The sequence below is a fragment of the Mobula birostris genome, chromosome 30, assembly GCF_030028105.1.
Source record: "Mobula birostris isolate sMobBir1 chromosome 30, sMobBir1.hap1, whole genome shotgun sequence".
Taxonomy (NCBI): Eukaryota; Metazoa; Chordata; class Chondrichthyes; order Myliobatiformes; family Myliobatidae; genus Mobula; species Mobula birostris.
Genome location: NC_092399.1, coordinates 14,872,025 through 14,894,462, shown reverse-complemented (window position 1 = coordinate 14,894,462; position 22,438 = coordinate 14,872,025). Strand labels below are relative to the sequence as shown.

Genomic DNA, 22,438 nt, shown 5'->3' with positions numbered 1-22,438 from the left:
GAGTGAGTAAGAGATTTGAAAGTGGGAAGGGGAGAGGGAGATCCGAAATGATAGGAGAAGACAGGAGGGGGTGGGATGGAGCCAAGAGCTGGACAGTTGATTGGCAAAAGGGATATGAGAGGATCATGGGACAGGAGGCCTAGGGAGAAAGAAAAGGGGGAGGGGGAGGAAACCCAGAGGATGGGTAAGAGGTATAGTGAGAGGGACAGAGGGAGAAAAAGGAGAGAGAGAAAAAGAATGTGTGTATATAAATAAATAACAGATGGGGTACGAGGGGGAGGTGGGGCATTAGCGGAATTTTGAGAAGTCCTGTCTTCTCCCATCATTTCAGATCTCCCCCTCCCCCTCCCACTTTCAAATCATACTAACTCTTCTTTCAGTTAGTCCTGACAAAGGGTCTCGGCCCAAAATGTCAACTGTACCTCTTCCTCGAGATGCTGCCTGGCCTGCTGCGTTCACCAGCAACTTTTATGTGTGTTTCTTGAAATTCCAGCATCTGCAGATTTCCTCGTGTTTGCATTTTTAAAGTAAATTGAAGTGTCACCTTGCTGTAATATTACTACACATAGAACTGGTGCTACAGTCCTCTAGTGGTTAATCAGGAATGGAGAACTGTAAACAATGAGACCGAGCTAGACACTCATGCAGTGGAATGTGCTGTATATAAAATGTGGAGAGTTTAAAAATAGCTTGAAGGAAATAGCTGACTGAAATGCCTGTTACTGTCAATTACTGAGTTAGAGATTGGTAGACGTATGACAAGAGCTCAGGCAGAATGGAAAAGGGAGATAAGGGTCCTTGAGGATGAGATTGCTAGAAAAGAGGAACTGAGCAAGTTTGTCACAGTGGACATCAGCAGAACGCAGTGTAGAATGAATTGGATTGGCATTGCTTGTCTTTCTTCAAGGAAATCATATTTTTAGTCCATTCTGAAGGTCAATACCAGTAGCTGAAGGAAGAAGTTGAAACCTAGGCCTGTTTCATTCCCTGCTGCAAAGCTCTGGCAGTTAGTTCATATAATTCATGGCGTGCTTCAATACTAAAGCAATCATGCTGAATTAGTTTAATTGTACACACTGTATCACCAGCTTCAGTCTGAGTTTGTGACTGAAAATGTCTCCAGGATCCTTTAGGACTCACTTGATTCCTCTGTTGACCGTTCCTGTTAACTGTGTGAGAGATTCTATTCATTTGCCAATCCTTGCAGTTTAGCCTCCTGTAATATGAGACACCACACTTCCTGCACCATTACCTTGTCACATCAGTACTTGAACCTGGAAAACTGCAGATAAAACTCTATCAAAGAACACAGCCCCTCTCAAAATCACATAACAAAATGATATTCAAGATTGATCATTGGAAAGGAGCTCGTCGACTGTACTTTTTTCCCATCGATGCCACCGGGCCTGCTGAGCTCCTCCACCATTTTGTGCGTGTTGCTTGGGTTTGCAGCATCTACAGGTTTCTCCTGTTTGTATTCCGGATTGATGCTTGCTTTAATTAGAATGATAAGCGTGATGTCGTAACGTATAATTTTTCAAAATCCTATTTAGTGGTACGGTGGGGGACATGACCTTTCCAGCCCAACAAGCGACGGCACCCAGCAAACCCACCTATTTAACCCTAGCCTAATCACAGGGCAATTTAACCTGCTAGCCGGTACGTCTTTGGACTGTGGGAGGAAACCCATGCGGTCATGGGGAGAACGTACAAACTCCTTACAGCCAGTGCCAGAATGGAACTCTGAACTCGGGCACCTCGAACAGTAGGGGCACTGCACTGACCACTAGGTTACTGAGGCACCCCTATATAGAAAGTAGAAAAACAATTCTAGGTTACTTATTACAAAGTCATGTTTTGCCCTAAATAATAATAATAAAGAAAATTATTAGAAAATCATGCTTATAATTGCAAATCACCTATGTTTCTTTGGTTTAGAAGGATCATTACTCTGAAATTTCAATTACGCCTTTATTCCTAATAGCATCCAAGTATATTCTAATTGTTGCGAATAGTTATTTCTCGGTGCCATTTCCCTTTGCACAGAGAGGAGAAACTGAACCGGTTTCTCACCCCATTCATTCCATTAACCACAGAATGCTTTTAATATGGTAAAATGCCTAAAGACACCTCGCGGCATTGTTATCAAATACATTTTAATACAAGGCCGCTTAAAGAAAGATTAGGACAATAAGTCAAGGAGTTTAAAGAACTTCTTGAAGGAGGAGATAAGTCAAGTTGATGGTCATTTAACTATATACATGTATACCATCAAACGAGACAACGTTTCTCCGGACCAGGGTGTAAAGCACCGTGGTACATATAACACACAATAACTTAGGAAAGTAAGAATTAAATCTACAACTGAATGACTCATAGATAAACAAAGTAAAGTGCATAAATTAAATATTACAAATTATCTGGTGACTCTTCAAATACAATATGGCAGGGAGCTGGGAAGCCTAATGGCCTGAGGAAAGAAGCTGTTTCCCATCCTGACCGTTCCTGTTTTTATGCATCTGAGTCTCCTGCCTGATGGTGGAAAGTCAAAGAGGATGTTGAATGGATGGGTGGGATTTTCAACAATATTAAGGGCCCTGCATATGTAGCACTCCTGATAATCGTCCCCAGTGGATGGCGGGGAGACCCCTATGATCCTGTTGGCCTTACCAGGGGATAGAGAGCCTGTTTGGAAAACCTAATTACTGAAAGCCCAAGCTGTTGAAGGGACTGTTGTGAGAGAAATATTAAAATCAGCATTGCACAATCAGATGAATCAAAAAGATCTTGGAGGGTTCACAATGAAAAAGACCCTTCAGCCCAACAGATGCATACTAACCCTTAGCCAACCATTTACACTAACCTTACATTGATCTCATTCTTTGTTCCCCCTGATTTTACCACTCACCCAAGGGGGCAGGGGTCAATTTACAATGACCAGTTAACCAAGATCTTTGGAATCAGGAAGGAAATTGGAATGCCTAGAAGAAACCACCCAGTTGCAGGGAGAACTTGCAAGCTCCACACAGTCCCAGCGGCCTCGGGCACGGCAAGGTAGCATCTCCACCGTGACGTCCTGTAGGAACTTGATTTAACCATGAGCCATGTCAGGTAAACCAGAAATCTGTGGGAGTCAAGATACAGAGAGCAGAGCTTTGGATCACAGGTTGTGGGAAATGCGAGGCCCATAGAGAGGCCATTGAAAACCACGGTAGCAAAGAGGTTTAGTGCGATCGTATTACAACTCGGGATGGCAAGAGATTGGAGTCAATTCTGACGCTGTGTGTAAGGAGTTTTCACATTCCTCCCAATGGGCACATAGCTTTTCTGCAGGTGCCTTGGTTCATCACCAGAATCAGTTTTAATATCACCAGTACTTGTCGTGAAATTTGTTAACTTTGCAGCAGCAGTACAATACAATACATAGTAATAGAGAGAAAAAACTATGAATTCATGGTGCTCATGGTTTCAATCTGCATTCAGAAATCATGCGGCAGAGGGGAAGTATCTGTTCCTGAGTGCGTGGCTTCACCCAGGAAGAGGGCATTCCAAAGACATTCAGATTAGTAGGCTAAATGGTCATTGTAAATTGTCCTGTAATTAGGCTAGGGTTAAATAGGTGGGTTGCCATACAGTTGAGCTGGAAGGACCTATTCCATGGTGTGTCTCAAAATAAAATAAAGACAAACAAGTAAATAAATTTAGCCCTGTTGACAAAAGCATGGCTGAGGATTTTGGCAAGAGAAATTGGTCCATGGGCATGAGGGATACTGAGAAGAATGGTCTTGGTGATAGAACAGGTACGTGGTGGAAAGCTGACTACATTGTCAGATGGGATGTTGAGGTTTTAAATATTCCCATTCATCCTGGCAGAGTGACGAAAGGGAGAGGTGGAGTGGATGAGAAAGGAAACGGGTCCATGATAAGGACAATGGCTTTCGGCTTCATGGTTTAGCCGGGGGGATTTCTGCTTTTCCAAAGCCAGATGGGGACAAGTAACAATGGAAATCAGTGCAATGGAAGTTTATGTAATAGAAAGAGAGCAACGGACATGCTGGAAGTCAATGATATTATAAACACAAGAGAGACTGAAGATGCTGGGAATCTAGAGCAACACACACAAAATGCTGGGGGAGCTCAGCAGGCCAGGCAGCATCTGTGGAAACTAATAAACAGTGGATGTTTCGGGCTTAGACCCTTCAGAACTGAGAAGGAAGAGGGAAGATGCCAGAATCAAAAGATTGGCAGAAGGGAAGTAAGATGACTAGAAAAAGTGATTCGTGAAGCCAGGTGGGTGGGAAAGGTCAAGAGCTGGAGAGGAAGAAATCTGAAAGGAGAGGAGAGTGGACCGTAGGAGAAAGGGAAGTAGGAAGGGATCCAGGGGGAGGTGATAGGCAGTGAGAAGAGGTAAGAGTGGGGAGTAGAAGAAGGGGGGGGAGGGGATTTTTTTTAAACTGGGATGAGAAATCGATATTCATACCATCAGGTTGGAGGTTACCCATTTGGAATATAAAGTATTGTTCCTCCACCCTGAGGGTGGCCTCGTCTAGGCACAAGAAAAGGCCATGGACCAAGATGTCAGAATGGGAATGGGAATTAGAATTTAGATGTTCAGCCACCAGGAAGTTCTACTTTTGGCGGATGGAGCAGAAGCACTCAATGAAGCAGTCCCCCAATTTACAACAGGTAAAGGAGGCCGCATGGGGAGCACCAGACACAATAGACGAACCCGGCAAATTCACAGGTCAAGTATTGTCTCACCTGGAAGGACTGTTTGGGGCCCTGAGTGGAGGTGAACGGGTCAGTGCCATTGCTGTCATATTAGTTATTTATTCAGAAGTGTTTGGTGCTATATTGCACTGTTATGCAGAAGGAAGGAAATTCCAATTTACCTTTCTGAGATTTGAGTGACGTAATGTTAAGTCCTGGACACCAAGTTAGTGGGCAATGGAAGTGAATAGATGTGGCACCTTGTGGAACAGGGGAAGATTTAGAGGAAGGAAAATTAATTCAGTAATTTTTCCAAAGTTCCGATGCTAAAGTCATCTCCTGTTACCCAATGTACCTTTCATAATGTCCTCCCCAAAACCATTTCTTCCCTTCCAGCATGGTGCACTCTGGGCCTGAAGGATTTTGGGGTAACGTGCCTCTCCCTCAGAAATATTTACTTTTAACAAAAAAGTTGTGTGAGATTTGTTTGTAGTTGTTTATTCATTAACAATAAAAGTAACAGCATTTCTCTGAGGTGAATCCTGACAAAGTTCACTTTCATCATGTCGATAGTGATGACCCGTACCTTCAAAGTACGTTTAATATCAGAGTACATATGCAGTACACAACCTGAAATTCGTCCTCTTCACAGACATCCACGAAACAGAGAAACCCCACTGAAGGATAGAAACATCAAAGCCCCGAAGCAACCCCCCCCCCACTTTGCACAAGCGGCAACAAAAAGCATCAGTTTGCCCCCCCTTCACCCCAACCCCAAGCCTGCAGAGGCACTAACCACACCCCCACACCCAGCTCCCCTGTCACCACGTAAGGAACAGCAAAGCACCTAAGAGTCCATTAAACTACAGTCCACAGACCAACACTTCAGTATCTCACTTCTTGATAACTACCAACATTTAATCTCTTTCTTTCATCACCCCAACCTCTATCTCACCCGGGGCTACGTCAGAGGAGAGCATCCAGTTTAATGCATCTGAGACTTTGACTCAGCAATGAGTGCAGCATTAACATGTGAAATGAACATCCCCTTTTCCAGTCGCAAGTCAGACTGCCTACTCAAATTCATGCACGCCTGCTTCAAGTTGAATTCATTTTTCCCGTTGACAGAGAACCAGACCTCCTCCTATTGGATAATCAGGAAGTGTGGCCTGCAGAGGAAGGCTGGCTGGAGTTTGATATCACGGCGACGAGTAACCACTGGCTGATGGACCCACATTGTAACCTTGGCCTGCGACTCTGTGTGGAGACTGATGAAGGTACTGGATTTGACAACAGCATAGAGTATGTTCCAAGGTCAAAAAGGAAAAGTCTAGGCTATCACCTGACAATTACTTTGTTATTCTCTCACTGTATACATTTTTCCTCATGGCTATTTTGTTTTAAAGATGAGAAGATTAGTTTTGTTTGTCACATGTGTGTCTTAACATACAGTGAAATGGGTTGTTGGTGTCAGATCAGATTGAATCAGCAAGCAAGTGTGGCCACTCTTCCAGGACCAAGGTAGCATTGGGGACCCGAGTCGCCCCTAACCACAAACTGTTCCAGCTGCTACCATCCGGGAAACAGTACCACAGCATAAGAGCCAGGACCAACAGGCTCAGGGACAGTTTCTTCCACCAGGCCATCAGACTGATTAATTCACGCTGATACAATTGTATTTCCATGCTATATTGACTGTCCTGTTGTACATACTATTTATTGCAAATTATTGTAAATTGCACATTGCACATTTAGATAGAGACGTAAGGTAGAGATTTTTACTCCTCATGTATGTGAAGTATGTAAGTTATAAAGTCAATTCAGTTCAATAGCATGCCCACAGCTCACTAACCCTAATGTACATCTTTGGCACGTGGGAGGAAACCAGAGCACCCGGAGTAAACCAACTCCTTGCTGGCAGCAGCCGGAGTTGAACCCTGACCTTATGGCGCTGCAAAGCATTCAGTATTCATTCATCGCAATGTAAAAACCATTTGCTTTGTGTAAAGATGTAGAATGCTCATAGCAAACTGTACAAATGCTTTATTTTTGGAAAAGATGTAATCTCACTTGCCACTACAGCTTTGGATACCTCGGGCCCTGACAGTTGAAGTTGTTCTACTCACGCAGCAGGTTCAACAATTAAAGGGTGAAACTATTGTCCACTTTGTCTTTGGCAGCTCCTCGTCCATATTCAATTTGACTGTTAACTCCCTATTTAGTCTGGGTGTCAGTTGTTGTTCATACAGGTAGTTCTGCTAAATTCATTCATGCCCACAAACTATCCTGTGTTCCTGGGATCCAGTGTTAGCATCCAAATGGGGTATATTGAAATGGTATGCCTTTGATTTTTTTTTTCTTTGTAACTCTGAACCACTGCAGAATCATAATTATTATCATTGACATAAGTCGTGAAATATTTTGTTTTGTTTTCTGGCAACTATACAGTACATTAAAAACGCTGTAAGTTACAATGAGAAATATATACAGTATTTAAAGATTAAGTAGGGCAAAAAGAGAGCAAAATTAGCGAGGCAGTGTTCATGGGTTCATGGACCATTCAGAAATCTGATGGCAGAAGGGAAGAAGGGGTTGCCAAGCTGCTGAGTGCGTGTCTCCTTCCTGGTGGTGGTAATGAGAAGACAGCCTGACCCCAGGTCGTGCAGGTCCTTATTGACAGATGCCGACTTTTTGAAGCATCACCTTTTAAAAATACCCTGGGTGCTGGGGAGGCTAGCGCCCATGACGGGAGATGGCCAAGCTTACAACACGCTGCAGCTTTCTCCAAGCCTGCATACATGCAGACATTTGGAAGGATCTCCGCAGTCGAGCTGTAGAAATTTGTTGGAGGATAACTTTCACACATGTTGATACCCAGGGATTGAATACTTGCCTCATAGAATGAGTAGTCACATTCCTGCCAGACGGCTAATCGTATGGTTCAGAATCCTTCCAAGGAAGATCCCTTAAATTCCTATTTTAAGTGATTACAGACCCCACAGTAATGCAAAGTAGAGAGCACCAATTTAATACATGGTAAATTCAGTGGAAGTTCCTACTAGTCCATTGCATAGTTTGTAAACAGCCCCATATGTTATACACAGCTAGGAATTACAACTTCATATATTTTTGTTTTAATATATTAAGAATATCTGATGAATGGAAACTTAACAAACTAGGAACTCATATTATGAAGCAAGTTAAATTATAATGATATGTTGAAGACAAATGCAGTTCATTGATAGGGAGTAGCTCAGAGACCCACCTCAGTATCCCTCCTCACAAACGGTTTCAGAGCAGCATTGCAAGATCGAGCGGGCTGATAGATGAACCAGCTAAGGAACGTGGTCTAGAGCGAAGGGGAGATAGTAACACAAATAGGGTAATAAAGAGAAGCTAATTCTTTTAAGAAATGAAACCTGTCCCAAATTTCATTTAATGCGGTCAGCATGACAAGCTGATTCATTGACTTGAGGTTTTGTTCAGCCCCAGGGCACAGTCTGGACCCCGATTCCATTGGACTAGTGGGACGACGAGGGGCCCGTTCGAAGCAGCCATTCATGGTGACGTTCTTCAGAGCAAGTCAGGCCCCGGTTCGTAAAAGACGGGCTGCAAAACCACGCAGAGGTCGTAAGAAATATAGCCAACCGAATGAATCCTGTGAAATGCTGCCCAGTGTGTCAGGTAACATAGTAAATATACAAATAAACATAATCTCAGTAAATTAGTAGCTAAATGTATAATTTTGGTCCCCTCTTATGAAAGGCATGCATAGGTCTTACAATAATTTATACTAGAAAAGTGATTTAAATCTTTTTATAGATATAGTTTGTCTTTGAATTTGTTCAATAGGTACATTTAATGTCAGAAAAATGTATACAATGTACATCATGAAATTCTTTTTGTGCAGCCTGCTTTTCATGGTTGTTAAGGGCCACGTTAAGAACCAGAGGCCACAGTTTGAGAATAAGGGGTAGGCCATTTAGAACAGAGTTGAGGAAAAACTTTTTCACCCAGAGAGTTGTTGATCTGTGGAATGCTCTGCCTCAGAAGGCAGTGGAGGCCAATTCTCTGGATGCTTTCAAGAAAGAGTTTGATAGAGCTCTTAATGATAGTGGAGTCAAGGGATACGGGGAGAAGGCAGGAACAGGGGACTGATTGTGGATAATCAGCCATGATCACAGTGAATGGCGATGCTGGCTCGAAGGGCCGAATGGCCTACTTCTGCACCTATTGTCTATTGTTCTGGTTAGAATTTCTGATAAATGAATTAGCAAGATGGAGTGGTTATAGAGTTTATAGCTTTCTAGCAGACACAGTGAGTAAAATATAGCCCAAACAGGAGAAATAGTAATTATCAGTGAATAACTTTCTTTTATAAATCTGTGCACTGTGTGAAATCATATGAGAGACCCCTTCAATACCATTTCCCCACAAAGTCACAAGGAGGTAGAAGCCTCTAGTGACACAATGGCAAGAAAACACATGCCACACTGGGGAGTGGTGGTCGTACAGGCAGGAGAGTAGCACCACAATAATTATCCAATTCAAGTTTAGTTGTCATTCAACCATACATGAATACCCAAACGAGACACCGTTACTCCAGGACCAAGGTGCAAAACACAGTACCAACAGTCACACAGCACACGTAGCACATAGAAAGTAGCAAGCATGTAAAGATATCAGTAAGGCCCAGCCATGCAAACAGAAGCCCAGACCTGAGCCATGAATGCTGCAGAAATCGGCAGTCAACCACAATACAGCTTGTCTTCTGCCAGGCGAACACTGGGGGGCAGCACTAACTCCAGTCTGACGGTGCACCACACTGCCCCCGGTGGAGTGTACCTGCTATGACGCTTATCTCCCGGTGGCTGCTACCAGGCAACGCCTCAGCTTGAGGCCTGGTTCTCGCACATATAAGATGTCAGTAAAGTACAAACACGCAAAAAAATATATATACATATTCCAGATTCTGAATCCATGATTGCCACACAAATCTGCAGTCAACCATAATACAGTTTGTCTTCTGCCACACTAGAGGGCAGCATTGAATCCAGCCTGGACGCCGTGTGTTAAGCACATTAATGACTTGTGCATATATATGTCTAGCAAAGCCGTCCAAAGCTAGTCAAGTTTTAACTCTGCCCATCTTCTCCCAAGCAAATTGATTGCCAAAAACACCAAAATCCGACATTAATTTCCATTATGTACTTACTGCCCGTTACACCGTTGGCATTGAGGGAAACAATGAAGGTCCACCGTCTCTGGCAGTGTTCCCAGCTTCCTGTTGGTTTTTGCTACTGTCAGTCATGCAAGTCCTGGATAGAGACTCAGGAATACCGTCGCACTCAGCTGTGGAAGGATTCTTTGTCACTGTTTCCATAACAAATTTGTTTTACCAGTTAGGGTTGTTAATCCTGAGCTGAACCTCCAGGTGGGCAGGTGGACCAGTCTTACCCTTTGACCTGTCTGGCATGGGTGACCCTACCAAGACCAAAAGCATTAGGCCCTGACTCCAGCCAATATAGCTCTCCAGGTCATTGACAAGGTCATTGTCCCCTTGGAAGTTCCATTATATAAATCTAAATAAAAAGACAGGTTGTTTGCAAAGATTTTATTCATCTTTTTCTGTTATGTGTGTAAGCAGGTCATAATTCTGGAGATCAGGGGCACGTATGCAAGAGGCACGAAATGTATGTTAGCTTCCGAGACCTTAGATGGCAGGTAAGATGACTTGGAGTTCGAATGGGAATGTTTAGAGAGTGAAAAAACATGGCTGCCATTGACCTTTACCTCCAACTGGTGTTTACTTTGTCGGGTTGGCCACTTAATTTGCAGTGAGCCAATGAACAGTTTGTATTGAACAGTCCTTACATGACGAGAGACCTTTCCTTCTTCCAATGCAGGACTGGATAATCGCACCAGAAGGATACTCAGCCTTTTATTGCGATGGAGAATGCTCATTTCCACTTAACTCCCACATGAACGCAACCAACCATGCGATTGTTCAGACACTGGTAAGATACAGAACCCTCGGTCAGGGTCAGATGTCCAATTGGCTACCATAAATACTCAAGATACTTATTTATTTATTTATTTATTGAGATATAGTGCGGAATAGATCCTTCCAGACCTGCGAGCCAGGCCACCCTGCAACCTTAGCCTAATCACGGGACAATTCACAATGACCAATTAAATTACCGACCGGTACTTCTTTGGAATGTGTGAGGAAGCCAGAGTACCCAGAGGAAGCCCGTGCAGTCAAGCGAAGAACGTACAAACTCCTTACAGGCAGCAACGGGAATTGAAACCGGGTCACTGGTACCGTAAGGCGCTACCGACCCACCCATTCTTCAGCATGGGGTCATCCTTCAGTACCTGAGTGTCAGGAAGAACAGAATGACTGTTATTCCAGACCCAATGCAGCAAGAAAGAACCCAATACACATAACAAACCAATAAATATAAACATAACAGCAACAATGTACAAGCAACTTTTGAATGTGGCCACACACGCATAAGATTAGCTCATATATATAGACTGACTTATGTACATAAAGTGGTGCTGGGTGCAGGAGTATCTGAACATAAGGTGACTGACAGGAAATGATAAAGTAACAAGGTGACTCTTGGCAAGAGGAACTTTGGTTTATAGTTTTCACTCAATAGTAAAACATTCATCAAAAATCCTAACTCTACTTTGTTGATCTTATCAAAATCAGAATCAGGTTTAATATCAGGCATATGTCGTGAAATTTGTTAACTTTGCGGCAGAAGTACAATGCAATACATAACAATAGAGTAAAAACTATGAATTACAGTAAATGCATATTAGTTATTACATAAATGGTTAAATTAAATAAGTACTGCAAAAGAATAGGAAATAAAGAAGTAGTGTGGTAGTGTTCATGGGTTCAATGTCCATTCAGAAATCGATGGCAGAGGGGAAGAAGCTGTTCCTGAATCGCTGAGTGAGTGCCTTCAGGCTCCTGTACCTCCTCCCTGCAATAAGCGCAAGTCATGCCCTGAGTGATGGGGGTCCTGATTGATAGATGCCACCTTTCTGAGGCACCGCTCCTTGAAGATGTCCTGGATACTACGGAGGCTAGTGCCTGTGATGGAGCTGACTAATACTACAACTCTCTACAACTTACTTTGATCCTGTGCAGTAGCCCCCCCCCCCACCCCCATACCAGACATTGACGCAACCAGTTAGAATGTTTTCCATGGCCCAGTATATCTCTGAGTATCCTAGCTTTACATGATACGCAAGCCAGGGCAGTACGATGTGGAGAGCAAGCTGTTGCCCATGCAACAGACTCCCCCTCTCCACGCACCTGATGAGTCCAAACGAACGACAGGAACTGATACAGTTTGGCACCAGCAGCATTGCAGGAGTTGCCCGTCATCATTGACCTCAATGTGGGACTGCCTTATGGGCTCCAGCTCCGGACTTTACCCTCGGGGTTTAATCCCGAAGCCTTGCCTGTCGTGATCCCGTCTGGCAATTCCCCATCTTGCTATTGTCTCATTGACTGTGCCTTAATTCCTGTCGGCTGATTCCCAATTATCGCTAGTTCCATTAATTACAGCATACCTGGTTCCCGTTAGCGAACATAGGATAAGAACCCTGGCATCACGGCCATGCTTCGCCAGTTCTTTGGTCAGTTCGAGTGTGTGAAAACCTCGTTTCCTGATTCCTTAGGACTGTTAGTTCTAAGTTCCGCACCATTGCCTGGATCAACTATGTAAACCTTGTCTCTGTGTAAAGACCTGTTCCACGTTGGCGCCTCACGATCCTGTCTCCGTGCCTGTGTCCTGCACTTGGGTTCACCCCCAGCCACGCCCTTGCAACATTCCCCTGGGTGGGTGTTGCCAGAAAGCAGCGAAGGTTTGATATCAGAGTTTCCCCTCTCCTCAATGAGCTGCCAACCACAGCTGATGGGCCCCATCTGGTTTTAAGGAGGCAGTAACCCTCCTTTGCCCCTTCTCCGGTCTGTAGAAATGGTTCCGCCGGGCTTAGTAGCTAAGCCACAAGTGGAGACCGGGAGTTGGACTAGGTTGTCAGAGGCTATTTGAGACGCACGTCATTGGGAGCATTTAATAGGTAGCGGGAGCTTGTCCCCATTACCACCCCCGGTTATGGCAACTGTTACGAACCTTAAGGAACAAAATCAACTGTATTTTGTCAGATATTCCTCAAAGTTTGCAAACTGAATGTTTACATTGATTAACAAATGTAAACCCTGCAGTCAATTCCATGTGGAAGATTTATAAAAGCAGTGAGGTGAAAAGCATAGAAAAAAAATTAAAGAGTACAGCACAGAAAAAGGCCATTCGGTTCACAATATTGTGCTGAACCAGCTAAGAAGCAAATCAAAAACACTCAAACAGTAATCCCCCCTACCGACACCATGTCCTTATCCCTCCATCTTCCTCACACCCATGTACCTATCCAAATGTCTCTTAAAAGCCCCTAATGTATTTTCCTCTGGCACCATACCAGGCAGCCACGACTCTCTGAGTGAAAATGTTACCCCTCACACCCCCCTTTGAACCTATCCCCTCTCAACTTCAATGCATGTCCTCTTGCAACCCTGGGAAACAGACACTCTATCTATGCCTCTCATGATCTTGTAAACCTCTATCAGATCTCCCCCTCAGCCTTCAAGGGACAGTACTTAAATGACTAATGTTATTTTAATATTGCACTGAAGAATTAATCTGGGTTACACACTGAAATCCTGCGGGAAGGATTGAAGCTAAACCAGCAGGTGGGTATAGTTATTTTGCCAGGCTGCTGTGCCACCACAATCATGCTGGTTGTGTGGCTGTGAGGTGGGCCTACTTTCCTTCTTCAGGCAGCTTTGTCCCAAATTAAGGTAGAGTTGTACTTGTCACACTTGCATAAAGCAGCAAGTGGAAATGTCCGACTGTTCCAGCCAACTCCTCAAATTATCTTAAAGTAATTCACAAGTTGAAGCAACTTAACTGCAAGAGAGAAAGAAGTTGTGTATATAGGACTGGGAGAGAGAGAGAAAAGAAAAGCAGAAATAAACAGATTTTATTTCTTTCACAGGCTCACCTGTTGAAGCCAGAGACTGTTCCAAAACCGTGCTGTGCACCAACCAAACTCACGGCGACATCGGTACTCTACTTTGACGAGAAATACAATGTGATCTTAAAAAAGTACCGGAACATGGTGGTAAAGTCGTGTGGATGCCAGTGAGAAATGTATACTTGCTGCGTAATTATCTTTGTCGAGTGTCAGTTTATTAGGCAGCTGGAAGAAGCAAAGAAGACAAAAACTGCCAGTCCCCATGAGTCATCAAAATATACAGTATTTAATATGGGATTCAAAATAAGTATCCGGGCATACTGAAGACTTAGACATTTCAATGACACTGAAGGCAAGAAGAACTTCTAAAATAATAAGTGTGATAATATAATAAAGGTTAAATCAACTACTTTTTTCCATGCATGAACAAAATTGGCAATGGAGACAGGACATTGAGTTCTCATGTTGGTGGCTATGAAGAGGATTTTAGCAAGAGCGGGGATGTGGGATTCGATGTGCTTCGGTGTTTCAAGCATGTCAGGACCTTAGGTGCGAGCTGCCACAACTTAGGTTAACCAAGGGCAAGCGAAACCAGGGCAGCTAACCCACTCCCAGGAGGCAGTCGGCATTTAAATAAAGCTGGCTTGACCTGCCTTTCAGATCCAACTTTGCGCAGACTTGAGAAAAGTATCATGATAGCTAAAGCAGATCAAGTAGACTGGAGCTTCTCAACACCCTTTCTGACTCGGGATTTAATTCCATGCCATTCCAAACCAACTCCCCTCCGCCACCAACCATTGCCTGATGTATTCCTTACCTGTGCGATCATCCCAAACTGCCCACAACCCACTGCCCCGTCATGTCAGGATCTGATTTCTTCAGTTCCTCCCTTGAAACCTTTGTGCCAGTCTGCCAGTCAAGCCAACTATATGTGAGAAACTTGCCAATAGCAAAATTAGCAAGCTTTCGAACTAAAATTCCACAATATATGGAGTTTAGAAAAAAAAGTTCACCCATTTATATAACCTAGCACAGTAAGTGTCGGGACCTGAAAACATAAGCCACCGATGCAGACGATGCAGATTGACACAATGTTCATTCTCTTGCTAGAATATGAAAAATTATTCTGTGTACTGAATATTAAAACAACACTGCTGATTGAACAAACGCACATTAAACTCTTCAATAAACTTAAGCTTTGCTAATGCATTTTTATTATTCCATACATCATAAACAGCACGGACCCTGATGACCCACTGAGACATTGACTATTTCACGGGGAGAGTTGTCACTAATGGGTTAAAAAATCCTTATTGCTCTATTTCTTACTTTGACAGCTACCATTTTACATTGTTTTGAGATCGTTAATCCTTAGCATGCCAAAGACTAGGTTTTACAAAGGCAATTTTGCTGATGACTTTCAGCGAGAAATGTAAACATAATGCCTTTTTCCTGAAATGATACTTAGAATATGTCTGCGAAGACATCTCAGGATAGAGTGAGAAGCAAACAACAAAATAGTTTGGTGTGAATAAACTTCCTACAATCCATCAATAATTGCCTGAATTGATGATATTTATTTTATTATTTAGAGCAGCGATTCCTGATCTATTTTATGCCATGGACCCCTACCATTAACTGAGAGGTCCATGGACTCCAGCTCGGGAGCCCCTGGTTTAGAGGTACAGCACATTACAGGCCCTTCCGGCCCAACGAGCCAACGCTGCCCAATTACACCCATGTGGCCAATTAACCTTCTAACTCGTACGTCTTTGGAATTTGGGAGGAAAACCAGAGCACCTGGTTTCCCACACGGTCACAGGGGGTACGTACAAACTCCTTACACTAGCGGCTAAGCTACCACGTACCCAATGAATAAGGGGGAGAAAAAGCTACCTCGATTGCTACTAATTTGGACTTATTTTTTAAAGAAAACAGCTTTGGACAGGATTATATCACGAGATTTATGAATTTGGTCTCCCCCAACTCATTAAGGGTTCTCTTCAGACGATCTCTCAGGATCAACGACGAAACACTTCCACTCCAGTTCTGCGGGCTGTGATGTGGTGGATAAGGCCATTTTAAGGAACCCTAAAATTCATTTGGTTTGGTTTTTCACTCACACCTGAAGCTGTTCCACTCATTTCTTGGACAATCAACAATTTCCAATTGTTCCTAGGCTTGATTTGGTAGCCTTCAGGTCTGTGCTTACAATGCATGGCATTTATCGTGGGGTCAATGACAGATTAAAAGGATGGCAACTGAATGATATTGTATTAGTTTAGATAAAACACGGGGGGACAAATGGTCTATTGCTTTAAAGGTATAGAACAAAATTTGTGTAGAGTCCTATGCAAAAGTCTTCAGCACATAAACATAGAGGGTGTTGGATACTTTTGCACAGTGCTGTATTTGTCAACATGGAGCGGAGAGCGAGTTTGTAACTCTAGCGTGAGCAGAGGGTGTTGGGACTGGCAAGGGTAGAGTGCCAGAGGAGGAGTTTGGGGCAGGTGGCAGAGAAGGAGTGCCAGGGGCAGGATTGGGGGTGGGGTGAGTGCAGACCCACCCAGCCCTGAGACACCAGGCAAGGTCATTTGATTCCAAACAATTGGTTTATCGACCATTACAGAATGTCTCTCTGGTGCTTCCTGCTCCCTCCCCTCTCCCTTCCCCTTTTCCCAACCATGATTCCCCTCTCCCTGCCCCCTTCCCACTGTCAGTTCATAATAGAGACCCACATCAGAATCAGGTTTATCATCACTCACATACGGCAGGAAATTTGTTTCTTTTTTATGACAGCAGTACAGAACAATACATAAAATTATTACAGTGCTGTACAAAAGCACATACATGTAGCTAGGATGCCTAAGACTTTTGCACAGTACTGTATTTATCTCAGTAGCCTATGTTTAAATACCAGATTCGTCAACTTCTACACTCTGCCTGTTTAGAGAAGTTCACCATTCTTCGCTGTCTTTTAAGTGAGCTGCCTCATAGTGAAAGAATATGGTGAGAAACAACTATCGGGATCTCCAATACTTTGCCTCATGATGCAAGTCTTTAAACTTTGAAGAACGGTATGGTTCTGTAATAAAATGTCAACAGGTCAGGGAGCAAGAGAAATAATGAACACTAGATAAATGGCTTTGACCTTTCCTTAGAACTCTGCCTTTCTTCAAAGTCACTAAACCGCTGAGTATTTCCAACATTTTCTGCTTTATTTCATATTTCCAGCACCTACACTATTTTGCTTTTGAGGATATTGAATACGTGGTCTCTCAGGCTTTTCTGAGCTTTCGCGAAATCAAAAGATGATAAGACCATAGGATATAGGAGCAGAATTAGGCCATTTGGCCCATCAAGTCTGCTCCACCATTTCATCATGGCTGATCCGATTTTCCTCTCACCCCCACTTTCCTGCCTTCATGCCCTGACCAATCAAGAATCTATCAACCTCTGCCTTAAATGTACATAAAGACTTGGCCCTCCACGGTCACCTGTGGCAAAGAATTCCACAGATCCCCCACCCTTTGGCTAAAGAAATTCCTCCTCATCTCTATTCTAAAAGGATGCCCCTCTATTCTAAGGCTGAGTCCTCTTGTCTTAGATTCTCCCATCAAAGGAAACATCCTCTTCACATCCACTCTATCAAGGCCTTTCAATATTTGATAGGTTTCAATTAGGCCATCCATCATTTTTCTGAATTCTAGTGAACACAGGCCCAAAGCCATTAAACGCTTTTCATATGACAAGCTATTCAATCCTGGAACCTGACGAAGGGTCTCGGCCTGAAACGCCGACTGCACCTCTTCCTAGAGATGCTGCCTGGCCTGCTGCGTTCACCAGCAACTTTTATGTGTGTTGCTTGAATTTCCAGCATCTGCAGATTTCCTGTTGTTCACCCTTTTCATGAACCTCCTTTGAACCCTCTCCAGCTTCAGCACATCCTTTCTAACATAAGGAACCCAAAACTGCTGACAATATTCCAAGTGAGGGCTCACCAGTGCTTTATAAGTCCTCAACATTACATCCTTGCTTTTATATTCTAGTCCTCTTGAAATGAATGCTAACATCACTTTTGCCTTCCTCACCACAGACACAACCTGCAAGATAACCTTTAGGGAATCCTGCACAAGGACTCCCAAGACCCTTTGTGCCTCAGTTTTTTGTGTATTTTCTCCCCATTTAAAAAAATAGTCTACCCTTTCATCTCTTCTACCAAAGCACATGACCGTATACTTCTTGACACTATTTTTCAACAGCCCCTTCCAAATCTAAGTCCTTCTGTAGTCTTTCGTGGCAAAAAAAAACACCACATAGCAGCGACTGTAGAAGGAGTTCGACGCCCATAAATCAGCTGAAGAGATGGTGTCAAAACCCTTTCAATTCCTGGAGACAAACCAGGTACATTTCACCTTAGCAGAGCTGGGATCAATGTCCCTGGACACAAGGGTTCAGGTATGATAGGACAGGGAAGAGACGTCAGGCGGTGACGGTGATGGTTAGGGTGAACGTTGGAGAGATAGGATCTCCTGGAACAATCAAGGGAAGAATCCACCTGTTTTGACTTAAGAAATCATGAAGGGGAATTACACTCTTAGAAGCATAATACTTAGTAACAGGAGAGGCCATTCATCCCTTCGTGTCTGTTCTGTCATTCATTAAGATAGAGGGAAAAGTTGGGGAGTTAGGCACCTTATTCCATGGTACACAGGCGACTGAGGGGCAACTTTATGGAGGTGTATAAAATTGTGAGGAACGTTAATGAGGTGAGTGCACACAGTCTTTTTCCCGGGAAAGGTGTACAAAAAATGGAGGGCACATGTTTGGGAGGACGAGGGGGAAGACTCTAAAAAGACCAGAGAGGTAACTTCTTCATGCAGAGGCTGGTGCTTGTAGGGATCAGGCTACAGAGGAAGTGATAATCGTCGTGGATTATAGATTTGGACTCTAATTCAGGTTTATGATGTGATCTAGTTTCTAGTTTCTCGCTCTGGTTGCTCTTTTTTTGAGTGATTTTTGAATTGGAGCAGCCCGCAGATAATCACTGAGCTGAACTGAACTGAAATATGCCTCTTTGATTTAGTGCTTTACATCCTGTGTTTTCACTCTTTTTTTTGTTGCCGTTTGCGTGACATTTTTGTGCATGGCGGGGGGTGGGGGTTTGCTGCTTGTTGTTTCTCTTTGAACAGGTTGGTTCCACAGTTCTTCTTTGTTTCATGACTGTCTGTGGGGAAGACAAATCTCGGGGTTGTATACTGTATTAAAGAAAAGGCTTCCATTAGTCTTGCGAGACCATGGATCTGCGCCTGGAAAGTCTTCACTCTCCAGGGCGCAGGCCTGGGCAAGGAAGACCGGCAGTTGCCCATGCTGCAAGTCTCCCCTCTCCACGACGCCGATGGTGTCCAAGGGAAGGGCAAGGGCCGATACAGCTTGGCAGCGGTGTCATCACAGAGCACTGTGTGGTTAAGTGCCTTGCTCAAGGATACAACACGTTCCCTCGCCTGGGGCTCGAACTCACGACCTTCAGATCGCTAGTCGAATGCCTTAACTACTTGGCCACATGCCCACATGGTATACCGTATACATAGCTTGATAATAAATGTACTTTGAATCTTGAACACTTAAAAGACATTTGGATAAGCACATGAATAGAAGGCATGTGGGGTAAAGGGACTAGCTTGGACAAGATGGACTAAAGGGCCTGTTTCTATGCTGTATCGGTGTATTATTGCTCTATGGCTTCTCCATAGATTGCTAATAAGCAGAAAGGAATTGAGAGGCACATTTGAATTGAAATTTCAGTAATGTGCATAGAGCAGTGATAAAGAGAACTTGAGCTATCCAGATATAAACTGGGAGAATGATAACAGAAGATAAAAGAGTTAAAGGAGTTTCTGGTATGATCACAAGAATTTTCCAGTTCATTATAGTTCAACTGCAGATCCTAAACCTCCAACGAGCAGAAATAGTTTCTCTCTACCTAAGCCATCAATTTCCCCTAAAAACTTGAAATCTTCATCCTGATTACATCTAAGTTCCAAGAAGTACTACCTTAGTTTGTGTAATGTAAATCTTGAGCTCCAGGAATCATTCTGATATCTCTACAATCCACTTTAGAGTGTACTCCTGCGTACCTTTCGATGTAAGACACGTGAAGCCTCTGGATGTTGTATCCTAGCTATCTAGACACACAAGCCAGGGCAATATAATATGGAGAGCAAGCTGTTGCCCGCGTAGCAAGCTCCCCCTCTCCGCGCATCCGGTGAACCCAAAGAAACGGCCAAGACCGCTGCAACTTGGCACCAGCAGCATCACACGACTCCATCTCTGGATTTTCCCCTCAGGGTCTTCTTCCAAAGCCTTCTCCAGGAGTGAGAATGGCTGCAAGGCAGCAGTGGTTTAAGATCAGAGTTTTCCTTCTCCCTGATGAGCTGCCAACCATGGGTGATGAGCCCCATTTGCTGGAAGTGATTACTTTTGCCCCTTTTCCTGCCAGGGGAAATAGTTTATCTGGGCTTAGTAACTAAGCCATGCCTGAAGGCCAGGAGTTGAACATGGTTGTCAGAGACTATTTGAGGCACACACCATTGGGAGCATTTAATAGGTAGTGGGAGCTTGTCCCCATTACCACACCTCCCCCCCAGCTATAACAACCTTAAGGAACCATAAGAAAACTAGTGTTTGACAATTGAGCATAAATTGCTGTCATACTAATACGTTTGTACAATATATTCCTTTCTTACACACAAACTACAGTTAATTTATATAAAGCACATGAAACCAGAAACTCTGCCACTTCTCACTTTCTGCTAATACGCAAATATTTCTTGTATTCCAATATTCTTATTTTATTTTATTGATCAATTTGCCTTTCATTCTGTGTACAATGCATCAATTAAAGTCATGCCCAATCTTATTCAATGGGTTTTAAATTACTGTATGATATTCATTAATTCTCCTCTATCTACCATCTCAAAGATCATTAAAATGCTAAATTGTTAAATATGAGTAATCTTCTATGCTGAAAAGCTCAAACATTTTATGTCTTTGTCTTTCATTTAATTTATCTAAATGACCTTTAAAAATAATGAACATTTTTGAATGTTATGTTTAACTGCAGAGCCTATTAATCTATGTCTGTGGCCAAATATTGTATTACATCAGACAACTGCAGTGGCCCATTTTTTCCACTAGACGCCACTGAATTACTTACCAAGGTAAAGATCAGCACCTAGTGGCTGAATGAGAGCCTGAGCATTTTGATAGTTTTGGGGTCTGTCTAACACATTCAACAATGATAAAAATATCTCTTCCACTTTAAATGGTTTGCGAGTTGTTATATTTGAAAGTACATTTTGTTCATTCTGCAGGTATCTATGCTTATGTGTCTTCATGTCACCATTATATAACCTTCTTCATGGACTGAAGGGTCTGGACGATATACATATGTATTGTGTGGTTATGTTTTTTCCAGAACATTCTATATATGTTTATATATGCAAGGACTAGGCCTCAAGTCGCAGTATCGCCTGGCGGGCATCGAGGCTGGTCAACAGATGATCTCGGTGGGCTGGGCAGTCTAGACTATATACATGCATATTCTGTGTTCTGGTATTTTACTGATGTTCTCTGTGGGTTTGTTGTATGTATAAGGACTGGGCCTCAAGCTGCTGTGTCACCGGGGGGGGGGGCATCGGGACTATTTTATTCTGTGATTGTGATTTTATGTGTGTTGTGCTGTGTGTGACTGTTGATAATGTGTTTTTGCACCTTGACCCTTTAGTAACACTGTCTTGTTTGGCTGTATTCATGTATGGTTGAAAGACAATTAAACTTGAATTGAATTGAACATGAATTGAATTTTCCTCTGCAAAGCTCTTTGAGCTGCTTCTGATCAAGCTACCTGCCTGTGGTTTGCTTGTTTCAATACAGGTAGGGAAAAAAAAACTCCTAAGACTGTCCAGAATAGGGTGGAAGCAGAGCAAATGATTTCATTTCCCAACCCTATGCATGTGTCGTACATCATTCAGCTAGGTCTTCTAATATACAGAAACAAACTACAACAGATGTAGAGTGGATCAAATTATAGGCACGTTTTACTTGCAAGGGAAGGTTTACCTCCAAATGTTATTGCCTGGAAATAGCTTCAATCTTATAGCTCAGACAAAGCGCTTTAATACTTTTTTTTTTACAGAGAACAGTAATTAGGTTGCTTCATTCCAGAATATTCCTCCGTTATCGTCATTTGTTGGATTTGTCAATTACAGGCTGCGTCCTGTTTTCCTCTGTTGTCAAAACATCCCCCTGCCGTAAAGCATACATCTTCCTGCTATAAAGCATACATTTTGATAAAACAAACACACACACACATACACACACACACACACACACACACGATAACATTCCATCCAAACCAGCAAAGCACCCTGGGATCTCACAGGTTCCATTTTGTCACATTACGTTTTACAAAAGTTACAAAATCATAAAGACTTCCGGGGTACAGATATATTTCCACACATGTGCATGAAAACAGAATTGTGCTAAACATTGATTTTATGTTTTCTTTTTCCTCTTGTGACAATCATCTTACCTGCTTTATGATACCTTCAGTGGATCTATGCAGGGCCAACTTGAGGATAGAGCCATGATCAGGAATTCCCAGTTGCTG

The 22,438-nt window shown here is 43.1% G+C and overlaps 1 protein-coding gene and 1 long non-coding RNA gene across 3 annotated transcripts in view; one reads left to right on the top strand and one right to left on the bottom strand.

The window, feature by feature from the left end:
- Positions 1 to 14,933, top strand: part of LOC140190629 (bone morphogenetic protein 5-like) — a 76,611-nt gene extending 61,678 nt beyond the window's left edge. Inside the window, exons 3-7 of one of the 2 annotated variants that reach the window (XM_072247371.1) lie at positions 5,839 to 5,987; positions 8,203 to 8,394; positions 10,358 to 10,434; positions 10,617 to 10,727; positions 13,789 to 14,933. In XM_072247371.1, coding sequence (XP_072103472.1) covers positions 5,839 to 5,987; positions 8,203 to 8,394; positions 10,358 to 10,434; positions 10,617 to 10,727; positions 13,789 to 13,938 — 679 coding nt within the window. In that variant the 3' untranslated portion in view covers positions 13,939 to 14,933. Of the gene's footprint in view, positions 1 to 5,838; positions 5,988 to 8,196; positions 8,395 to 10,357; positions 10,435 to 10,616; positions 10,728 to 13,788 lie in introns of both variants that reach the window. The other variant, XM_072247370.1, reaches the window with a different exon arrangement.
- Positions 10,676 to 22,438, bottom strand: LOC140190633 (uncharacterized). The gene is made up of 3 exons (XR_011883655.1): positions 22,361 to 22,438; positions 13,795 to 13,992; positions 10,676 to 11,088 (listed from the first exon to the last, which is right to left on the bottom strand). It is a non-coding gene; the product is annotated as an uncharacterized lncRNA (long non-coding RNA).